Genomic DNA, 11972 nt, shown 5'->3' with positions numbered 1-11972 from the left:
TTCTTCTCGATCCTCTTCGTGTCATCATATGATGACAGCCGACGCGAGTTTCTACCGAGTTGTAAATCAAGATAGAGAAGCATCTTCTTTTTCCTTTTCCCTTCTCTTCCCTTCTTTCAAAATATCGTCGGAGATCGCCAAGATACTCAGTTCCCGGAAGTGCCAAGGGGCCGATGTTAGATATTAATTGAATCCTAAGGCCACCAGAGTGATTATCTTTTTATAAATTGTTAACTACCGCTTAAATATTTTGTCTGTGCACGACCTCTGTTTCCTTTGGCAAAACCAAATACGCAAAAGCTCCTCTTTGTTGCTTTCTTTTTTTTTCGCTTTTTGTCTTTGTCTACCATTACTACCGTTTTCACCACGCATCTGTCCCTGGGATCTTGATCACGGTAGAAGACGGTACAAAACGTATCCACGGTGAGGCACTTTCGAGGCCCAGACTTAGCGCTTCCGAAGCCGACGAGCGTCAAATTATGCGAGGTACTCGTGGCAGGGATTCGCGTAGAACTAGCGCATTAGTAGATGTATCCATCGATAAATAACGACAACGTTCATTGCTGAGCAATATTCTCGTCCTCAAAACGGAGGACGGATGATCATTTATTTGTTCGTCCATTTGCTGTATCCCTTGTTCTTATCGCTACTGTCTACTACATCCTGAATTTATCTGTTGCACGATTTCCTTCGACGATTCTTATTTTTTTTAACAGAGCCATATTGATCGTTTATCTTTAGATTAGTTATCTTCTAAAGCGGTCTTTGTCTCTTTCGATACGTTCGGGTATTTCAGGTCGCATCGTCGTGGCCTTCGTCTTCACCGACCAGGAAGTGTTATAGACCGTGTCGTGCTCATATCAACGGCAGCACTCTGTTCTTCTTCACTTCGAAGAAGGTTGAGATATCAGCGCTCGTTAGGTCAGTTCTGGTATCCGGCCGATCAGCCGGCATTATCACGAGTTCTTTACTGGTTTTCGACGCTGCTTCGCTCGCACCGTCGGCGGCGTGCGACCGCTTATCGCGGGATAGAGAGCCAAACTCACTTGTTCCGGATTACTAGCGGCTGCTTTGCGAATACCTACATGCTTCGTACTTTGTACTTCGGATTCTAGTACCCATTCATCCGGTTCTCTGTAAAAAGCGCGCAATGATAAGAATGAATCATCAGCATTTTAGATATTCGTATAATCAGTTAAAGTTCATTTTTAACAAGGAAACTTACATATCTTGGGGATACCATCGTAATAACACCTTCGTCTTTCCGTCCATTTCGACTCTCCTCGCTAAAACCTGAAAGAGGAATTTTATCGAAGTAAGTCTCAGCGAACATTACGACGCTGCACAGTGCGATAATTATTACGCTTATAACTTACTTGACTAGTTAGTGCCATCGAGTTTCCTGGCGTTTCAGCTAGTCGCCCCTGCGTCCTCGATGTCGCTAATTCCAGTAGCCTGTGCTGAAGACCCTCCATTACTCCCGAGTCAAAGTAATCAAAAAGTCTTGCTGTAATGATATCTCGATATTAATATGTATAATTTTTTATCAATCTATAAAACATTTTCAAGAGAAAAAAAACAAATCTATAAACAGCATAAAATAGCGAAATGACACTCACCAGACCAAGGTTGTCGCCTATATCTAAGCTTCTTGCCATTCCTCCTAACGAGCTTGCCACCGTTCTCGCAACTACGTCTTCCGTTAGTGTTGCTCGTTTCCGGTTGATTGAAGTGACCATTCACGTGCCTCTCAAGGGCGGTCTGCAAATGAATATATAGATTAGTTTCTAAATATTTTATTAAATATTACCAGCATAAAGGCAGTGTTGTGAGAGAAAAACACGCGCGTTACCTGAGAACTGAATCTGCAACCGCAACCGTCGACAATGCATCGAAAGGGTTTATTGCCACCATGAGACAAAACGTGTCTTTCTAGCCATCGTCGAGAACATGAAGTCCTACCTTGTACCTTACATCCCTGCCATTGACAGACGAAATTGTCGCTGCCGGTTTGCGTGTTGATGTGCGCAGCCTATAAAGAATATACAAATTGCACACAAAAACTATATTTTATATTAATAAGTTATTGTTTGAATTTTTCAAATAAGAAATACGAGGATCTGATCAACGAACATTTTCTGTAAAGATAAAAAATGTATGATAAAAAATTATCTGTTGTGTACCTGTAAATGCTCCAAAAGACCACCTACAGACTCGAAGTTGGCTTCGCACTTATCCCAACGACAGATCCCGCTATCAGTAGCTTGAGATCTATCTTTCTCGGGCGCTCGTGCCGGAAATCGAATGGTGGTAGGTGCCGAAAGAATAGGCGACGGTTTCGATTCGCTACCTAAAGAGTCCTCTTCATCAACGTCATCTTCATCAACGTCGATCGGCGCCGATTGGCCATCCTCATCCTTGTTGTCCTCCTTCGATGGTGAAGACAACCTCGAAATAGGGGATTCGTGGCCGCTTTGCGATCTTAACGCTCCCAGGATACTTCCACAGCTGTTCGTTAGATTATTGTTCTCGTTCACGTGCGGCTTCGTCAAGATTGCCTTGAAGTCCAACGGTTCGCCCAATAGCGACGCGGCGGCAGTAGCGGGCGGAGAACTGCCCTTGGTTGAATTGATACTTACGTCCGAAGTTAATCTGTATTAAAAATTATAAAACAGTTATTAATCAGGAAATAACTTTTACTTACCATGTTCCATTTCTTTTGACTAAAAATCAATTATATAATAAAGCAATATTTAAAAAAATCCGAGCTACACGGAAAGTCTTAAAGATGTTTGAAGACGTTTTTAAGAAGTTTCGTTTTTAAAGTCTGAAATACGCCTTTGATACAGCTCTTTGACACACATGTTGCCTGGGAAACTCTCAATATGCGTCTAATAGCAAAAATTAGCTAGTTAATTGATTAATTAATCAATCAGCACTATTGGGCTAAGACATACCGCAAAAATAAATTGTAAATCTATACCTAAGGGATGAGATCTTGGGCAGATTTTTCAGTACGTCGTTCGAGATTGGCAGACTTGGCAGTGGCTTCGGTAGCTTCTTGTCTATCTTGCCATTGGCCCTTGGCACGATGACCAGCGGTACCTTTTTCGTCGACGATGACGTCAGTGTTCTCACTTCCCAGGGCTCGTTGGTTACAGTACTGCGGTTTGTGTTGGACGACACGGTCCCCAAGTACTTAGCGAGGCCGCCTTTATTCCTCTGCACCATAGGTGGCCTCCGAAATTCTGAGCTCTTCGCTACCAATACCATTTCGTTCGTTTTCTTTATCTGGCAACATAAACATAACAAAAAATTTCAGTACTATTTATGTGTAACAAAGGTAGCTTATATTAGAATTATTGTGTCGAAGACAATTGAAGAAAAATAAACAGTGCAACTTTTTTCAAAAGAGATCAAAATAGAATAATAATAAATGATATTAAACCGACACATAATAGAACTAATTGTAAGTAGAAAAATGATTTACTCCGTTTGAGCTAGATCTTAGTGCCTAATAATATTTCAGTTTGAATTTACATATCCAGTTTTACAAAAATAAAGTAACAAGTTTTTATGACCGTTAAATAATGTAGCGAGTTATTAATTATAAACACTATTCAAATATTTATACGGTGCCCTCAATATTTTTTGATAAATATTTCAGTATTAAAGAACGATGCTTATTTACCGAAGCGAGGTCACTATGTGGATCACGATAAGAGCGACATCGAAGTAACCGTGTATTAGACAAAAACATTCAGCCCTTATCGTAAAACTCTGTATTATGACGAACTTATCATACTTCTTGTATCGATGTACAATGATTTGCTTTGTCTAATGTTAATTTAGCCTCGTAGACATATTTAGCGTTAAATACGGTGCGATGTGAATGCGAATTATCGAGAACGCGTCATGTTAAATTGTCGATCGATAGAACGAGAACAGTTTCCGCGAATTAATATCAACCTATTGGAAAAGACCTATACGCGCGAGCTTGTTAAAAAAGGCTAATTCAATATCCGATAAACGCGTGTTCGCCGATAAGATGAGTATGTATCTGAAGTGTTCGCGCGAAGCAAAGCCGGTCGATATCTTCAACACTTCCGTTGTAACATTGGTTTTGATCGAAGAAATATTTTCTTTTACTACTTTTCCTTTAGTTAACTTCTACGAACTGCAAATCAAAAGTCGCTAAACAAACGATGAGTATTAACGTACTGCATAGTTTCGCTACAATCAATATTTCTGCAATCTTTAAATTAAAATTTAGCTGAAGTTCAGACTAAAGAAAATGCGAGCATCCATCCATTTGCACTTTTGAAATTAAAATCTAAAAATTAAAATCTCATAGAACTTTCTTAGATTCCAAGATCTGTTGATGCTTTTGTGTTTGAGAGGCTACCTACAATAGATACCAACTGTGTCATTCAAAGTCAACCTTACAGAACTTACATTTTTTTTCAAAACAAAGAACTATTGTGAATTGGATATCTATGATAACTGAAAAAACTCATTTTTTACAAAAAGATCTCTATAGATCTCTTTGATCAAAATTTTTGCCTTTAACATCTTACTTATTTATTTTCACATAAAAATATTTTTACTTCTTCCTGACACATTTGTTATTCGTCTCTATCTCAAATAGATATCAACCTTCGGCTGTTGCGGCTTAATCTGCGTCTTAAAGTACTCCGTGATCTTGCCCTGGGACTCGTGATGGTGCTGGCCGCCCGCAGTCTTTCCGTTCGCCTTGACGGCCCCCCTGGAGGTGGGATCGGCGGCGCCGGAGCGCGGAAGGGCGCCAGCCTCGGGTTCGCCCCTCAACCTTTTGAACGCGGTTTTAGACGGTAGCGGACTGGCGGATGTGCCGCGTATCGCAGCTACCCCCTCGTCGCTGCTGGTGCTGCACGGTGAGCCCGGTTCTGTGATATCGCTGGTGCCACTGCTACTGCATTCCCCACAAGACACCGCGACGCCACTAAAACATACAAAGAAGATGTGATAGTTTAATATATTGTAATAGAAAATCCTTGAAAGAGACGCGCCCGCAAAAAATCCGCGTATCAAAGTTTCTCCCAAAAAAGTTCACTTCTATTTCCATTTATTTTATCATTATTACATACTCTCTAAATTCTTTGGAGTAGAGTTTCACTCTAAAGAGTGAAAATTTTACTACTTTTATAAAACAGTGAGATTTCTCACTCTTTAGAGTAAGATTTCCTTCCAAAGAATTTAGAGAGTAGTGTCTTATTAGAATAAGATCCCTATCATTAGTATTATTTTTTTAATAATAAATTTCTTAATTCGTAAATACCAATGTAAATGGATAAAAATGTACAGTATCTTCTAGAGACAAGTTAGAAATTAAAATATATATATGTATATATAGTGATATATATTATAAAAGATACCTCGGTATTACTAAATATTAATTCTACAGTTTCTAAGTTTAGTTTATAGAAGGACATGACATTACAATAAAATAAGATTCCTTATATTAAAACAATTAACAAACGGACCATTATAGGAATCGGTGCTGTAACAATTGCGCGTTTATTTCAATTGATCTAAAACAATCCTCTATAAATAATATATTTGTTCGAACGTTTCGGCTAACTTCTAGCCTTCATCAGCCAGAATATTACATAAAATCCATGAATATCTTCATTCTGTGGTTACACTCCAACATCCAATTTCCCATAACCAGTTAATAAGCTGGATGGTCAACGATATTTTGACCTTAAATATGATAAATGAATATTAGAGTCGAAAAATATTTAAAAAACTTACAGGAATTGCTATGGAAATTCACCTCAGGAGTACGTCAAATACAAATTAGTCCTTACACCATAATTGTTGTAACGCAAATTCTTTCCGTGAGTTAAAATTTAAGACAAAACGACGATAATTAAATAAATATAATATATATTGTACAAGTCGATGATGTTTATGCTGCGGTGTCAATCGTCGTAATAAAAATGGATTATTATTAGTTATAGACTTTTAGTGGTCGGTTAAATAACAAAAATATGAGGAACTAAGTAACTCAATGTCTTTGTTTAAATTAATACCGTTCTTTTGTCGCTTGATGTTTATTATTTCTGATATTAGTCTTTTATTGTAGTTACATTCTATGTCTAATATTTGAACGTTATTCCAATCAAAATCATGATTGTGACGTGTTCTATGATTCGTGACAACTGAAGGATTGATTTTATTGCTATTGATGTCACTTTTATGTTTGGAAATCCTCGTTTTTAATTGTCTACATGTTTGTGCAACATAGGAAGCGTCACAATCATTACAAGAAATTTTATATACAATGTTCTTTTTGCAATCTGCAGGAAGAGGATCTTTTTTGCGCTTTTATCATTGAACTGAGTTTGTTAAGGCTGAAAAATGAGAGTTTAAAGTATTGGAATCTTTGATGATATTTAAAAATTTTTCAAAAACGGACTGTACATATGGAATTGTGAACCAGCTCGTTTTTTTTCTTTCTTGTCCTTATTTGAGGAATCATTATTATTATTGGTGGTTTGATTGAGAATTTTTTTATATATTAAAACTTTAATTCTTTCTCGTATTATATTGAAAATAAAATTTGATGGATAATCATTGTCTAATAAAATTTTGACCACCTGTTCGAGGTTCTTTTGATGGAAATCTGGATGTGAGATTAAAAAAAACTCTATCAACCATCCCTATCAGTTCCTTTTTTTGGGATATCGGGTGTTGAGACTGGTAATTAAGATATCTTCCAGAGAAGATGGTTTGTGATTTATGTCATTTGATGACATTGTTTTCAATAATAATAGTGGTATCTAGAAAATTGATAGTTTTATTGCCAATCTCACGTGTGAATTGTATTCTAGGATGATAAGAATTAAATATCTGTAGTACAAGGTTGGCTTCACAGATGATGGAATAGCTATAAATTATCCTCATATTTTTGTTATTTGACCGACCACTAAAAGTCTATAACTAATAATAATCCGTTTTTATTACGACGATTGACACCGCAGCATGAACATCATCGACTCGTACAATATATATTATATTTATTTAATTATCGTCGTTTTGTCCTAAATTTTAACTCACGAAAAGAATTTACGTTATTTTAGATCAATCGAAATAAACACGCAATTGTTACAGCGCCGATTCCTAATGGCCCGTTTGTAATTTGTTAATTGTTATAGAAGGACAGTCTGTGCATATTAATTTTACATATATGTATATATATATATCTTATATCTGTTCTTAAAAATTGAATATTTCCTGACTATCAGCAGCTTGTAATAAGACGTCGTTATATTATACAATTCGATAATGTAAAAAGTCTCTTGACGTGTGTGTGACACCACCTACTGCGTTTAATGCAGCACAGTGTAACCTTACGTCGTTTCGTGCAACGCCCCATTACGAAAAGATGGAACAATTTATCCGAATGAGGATGGCTCATCCATGAGCACCTCGTCGCCCTTTTTTCCCCCATCTGGGTCCAAGCGAGACGAGTCCGGTGGTCGATCGCTCTCGGTCCAGGAGGAAACAGCTTTAGTGGCAACCGCGGAGCGCCACGAAGGGAACCGGTTGGAGACGACAAGCGGCGGCCACGAGGAAATTGCAAGCTTACCGAGTAATAACGTTACCACCAACGCAAACCTAATTACAGGCCCAGACATTGCCAATCGGCCTGGCCCCGGTGCTGTCGTCATTTAGGAGACTCCAGTATCGTGGCTCGGCAACTCGTTTTGATAATTTATAAGCAAATCGAGGTGCGGGAGAAACACGAGCGATGACAAACAGTGTCTCGCGAAATTCATCATTAAATTTTTTAATAACGATTTAATTTCTGCAAGAATTATCGCTTCATTTCATGTGCGAAACTGATGTATTGTTCCGCAGAAACTCATTAATTATTTTTTAGAATTTTGATTTTATTTCAAATAATTCTACAGTTTTAGGTAAACAGAAAAAAATATATTTTGATCATTAAAGTAAGAAACTGAGACACCAGATTCATGTAGTCTCTCACTTTCTCGTGAAAATTTATTTCGTAGTTTTTATCAGATTTCGAAAGATTTATGGTGAATACCAAAAAGACTTCACTATTAGTATACCTGAGCGTGACAAATGTCATCAAAAATACTTATTTTCTGAATCACTGCTCGAATATTTTGTTAAAATTTGTAGAGCTATATATATATGGTTACAAAACGGTAACCATTCAAATCGCGATAATAAAGACAGAATTATTTATTGTTGATAGAGACTATAAAAGACTAACTCGCATTTTTGAAACATTCCAACTCTTATGCTAAATTTATGTTTATCACATGAAATCCATTCAATGTTAGAAAAAGATCAGACAGCCGCGTTTACCGTTAAATATTACAAAAACACGTAGTAAAAGAGCGCGTATGCAAACAGTGATGTTTTATTCCGTAATTTTCCGCATTATTGTAGCTCCTCAAAAAAAAGTGTTAAAAACCATCAAGCACGCATCTTTTTTCGCATTCGCGAACAAGTCTCGTCGCACAAAAAGTCCGCGGTCGTTTCGTCGCGTATCAGCAGTCATAAATTATCCGGTCGACTATAAAGTGGCCGAAAACGAGGAAAAAACAATTCTACGCCGCCGTTCTCTCGCGCTTGCCGGATAAAGCTGGACGATCGTCGATCTTCCTCTCTCGACTTTCCGCCTGGCAGATATTTCGGGCAACGTCCGTCACGCTGCGAATCACGATGTCCCCGTCGAGAGAAAGAGACACTGACCTTTCCACGTTACGATAGCACGCGCTGTTTTACGCAACGCGTAACGTAGTGTGTCAGTTAGTCGACTCCCGCCTTTTTTAAGAGTAGTGTCTTAAGAGAGACATAAACGTCATTTATATCGACTTGCCTTCCATTCTTTGCCTATTAAATCATTCTGGCGAAAATTACTCACGCTGAATTCGATTGCATTGTTTTCTATGCAAAAATTAAAAGCGTACGCAAGTCAACAAGAGGTTTGCTGATATGCGTGTAAAATAAAAATTCTTATCTCTAAATGCTCGGAGACAACTGTGTATATTCTCATTAACTGTTAATGGAATTGTAATGATCCCTAAGTACTCCAGATACTAATAGGATAAGATAACAGTTCCAAATTCGTGTTTTTAGAAGCACCAAAATTATTCCACGTGTTTTATTTTTTAGTCTAATTTAAAAAAAGAAGTTTCGTCAAAATTTTCACGCATGGAAACTTTCTTCGAGTAGGAAATGTAATAATAATACCATCAAGATAGGCATCCACCAAGAGTTGATTAAAATGAATTAAAAGGTCTATTATAGATTTTAATAGACCTTTGAAAAATATGTTTTCACTGTCTGTGTGATTCTTTGTGGAAAAAAAACGTCAGATCATACATTCTCCTAGAAGAAAGAATAATAAGAGCAATGGGGGCGTGTTTCATTTTCAGATGCGAAAGATATATGTATGTATATATATCTTATTGGATATACACATTACACATGCGAAACTGATTTCGTACAGCAGTCGCGCGTTACGCCTTTATCGGGTTCTCGTATGCGCCGCATGCGAAAATCGAGACGGCCATCGGCATTGATGCAGACGCTGCTCATGCATTATACATCCCCATGTTAATTGCATAATACGCGCGCGCGAGCGATAATGACGGGAATAAATGATATTTACGACGGCGTCGGCGGACAAGCCGACTTTATCCGATTTTATCGCACGCAGCAGCTTTCGCATAACTGACCTACGTTCATTTCATCGACCCTTGGCCGTGGTCATGCGGCTGTACACGCGTGCAACGACGGAACTCCGCAGAATTCCGCCCTTTCCGCTGGAAATCAGTGGAAAGGGTTGACAGCGGGTGGGAGGGACAGAATAGCACGTCGACCTGTCTGTCGTTCCTCGATGCGCGACGATCTTGGTCGCCAGGATCCGGTATAACTCGCAGGAAATTGAATGGACGGACGGATGGACCGCTTGAAAATACTTGGAGGATTGTGAAGGGCTTCTCTCTCCCTTTTTCATTAGCTTTCTAAATTTCAACTTCAATAGAGCAACAAAGCCAAGTCCATTCGTGTAAAGCGACTCCGCTATTTATCATGAAGATCTTTAGATAATAATTAAAAGTTTCGTGTCCGGTTAATTAATTTTGTGTCCACGTCATTGATTTTTATAATTTTTAACAAACAAGACGCAAACAGATAATTGAGATATTCTCTATATATATAATTACAGAAATTTTTTTATACATAACAACCCCTTGATGGGAACTTTCTGGCAAAGAAACTTAAAGAAAATCTTATTTGCTAAAGATTTGCGGGTCACTGAATTCGATTCCGGCCTCAGAATTCTAAAATTCAAATAAAAAAAAGTAATCTAATTATCATCTCGTGAAACTTTATTTTAGGTTCTTGATGTCTCATTAAATTTGAATGTAATCTGAAAATATTGAATTTCAAACGGATAATAATCTCTGATGGAGGGTCTAGTATCACACGGCTCATAATCAGAGTTTGAAGTCAGTTTTGAAATTAGTACTCTTCTCTCTCTCTCTCTCTCTCTCTCTCTCTCTCTCTCTCTCTCTCTCTCTCTCTCTCTCTGTTTGCGTACCATAGATGAGCTTCAAATAAAGCGAAACTCGAAATTTAATGTTACTTTGCAATTTTCTAAAGTCAATCAACTAAGTAAGACAAAGAAATATTGAAATAATTATCTATATGTATTTAAAAATAAATTTAACAATAAAATCAATTAATAGTGGACTCTGACATTGAAACAATAAAATTAAAACTAAAGGCAAATAAAAGTAAATAACTGCGTGATAATTATAGTGCACTATAATTATAAAATGTAGTGTAATATTTAAACTTTCGAACTATACTCGTGAACATATTTTCTAAATGATGATAAAAAATGTTACTCGTTTACAAAAGGTTAAAGAGACAGATAGATAATAGATAATATAACGTATTTATCTTCCGTATTTATAAAGACTTATTCAAGCTTTATATTATCGGTTTAATTTAACGGTTTTCATTGTCGTTAAATTAATAAGATTTCCAATGCTGTATCGTTTACATCGAGAAGTGTGCTGCCGGAATAAAAGACATTAACCACGACGCGCAGTACAACGGCCTTAAACAAGATGTTTCGCCGTGCCATACATAATTAGACTTCAACCGGTAATCGTTTCGAGGCTTTACATAATGTATTAGCATTGCTTGATGTGCTCGGCGCGGTCGCGTACGTGCGAGTTAGCGAATTAACGTGACTCAAGCTGTGAATAACACTTGAAAAAGTAGCGAACACTCGGCGGCGAAAATAGTCACACGTGCGATCGGCGCCGTGTGTCTTGTGTATACGCGCACATGAGAAATCTATTGGAATCTGTGAAGTCACGGACGCGCGAGATGAATGAAGTGCAGTTCACTGTCGAATGCAGATATATCGGTAGATGACACACTTTACACGTACGACATAATGCCGTGCAACATTGCAAATAAAATACTGATTTGATATTATCGTCCGCAGTTATTCGGCTATAAATAATCCTTTGTAATTTTACCTGATTATTATGCTCAAACGTCGAGACCAATTCACCTGTTTAAAGAGATAATGTAATCATCGTGCGGAGCTGTTAGAGCTTAAAATTGATAATTGATAAAAAATAATTGATTTTTACTGCAGTTCCTGGTCATTGCGGCTAAGACCTGTTAAGACGATGTGTTTTCGGCGCTGTAATCAGTAAACAATTGTCGTTGAGAAGTAGTTGTACCCTCGAGCACGAGAGTGAAAAGTCTTCCCTCGTTTTTATTCCTCCAAAAAGAAATCCGTATACGTGAGTATGCTGAAACTTGAGACTTTGGACCTGGATTCTTTTCGTGCTGCTTCGTCCTTCCTCGCTTTCTCAGTGACAATAGGCTGCGGGATTTGGTCCAATATATATATATATATA

At 37.6% G+C, this 11972-nt stretch overlaps 1 protein-coding gene across 1 annotated transcript in view; it reads right to left on the bottom strand.

Moving 5' to 3' along the window:
• jing (AE binding protein 2 jing) overlaps nt 1-11972 on the bottom strand; it is an 88969-nt gene continuing 76997 nt past the window's right edge. The window contains exons 3-10 of the mRNA XM_018520961.1: nt 4657-4981; nt 2984-3291; nt 2184-2652; nt 1853-2032; nt 1620-1761; nt 1377-1507; nt 1226-1293; nt 1-1134 (exon numbers count right to left, since the gene is read on the bottom strand). Of these exons, the coding sequence (XP_018376463.1) occupies nt 957-1134; nt 1226-1293; nt 1377-1507; nt 1620-1761; nt 1853-2032; nt 2184-2652; nt 2984-3291; nt 4657-4981 (1801 nt within the window). The 3' untranslated portion in view covers nt 1-956. The remainder of the gene's footprint in view (nt 1135-1225; nt 1294-1376; nt 1508-1619; nt 1762-1852; nt 2033-2183; nt 2653-2983; nt 3292-4656; nt 4982-11972) is intronic.

The sequence above is a fragment of the Trachymyrmex cornetzi genome, unplaced genomic scaffold (genome assembly GCF_001594075.2).
Source record: "Trachymyrmex cornetzi isolate Tcor2-1 unplaced genomic scaffold, Tcor1.1 scaffold949, whole genome shotgun sequence".
NCBI lineage: Eukaryota > Metazoa > Arthropoda > Insecta > Hymenoptera > Formicidae > Trachymyrmex > Trachymyrmex cornetzi.
The sequence above is the reverse complement of the archived record's forward strand: the minus strand, read 5'-3'. Positions and strand labels throughout refer to the sequence as shown.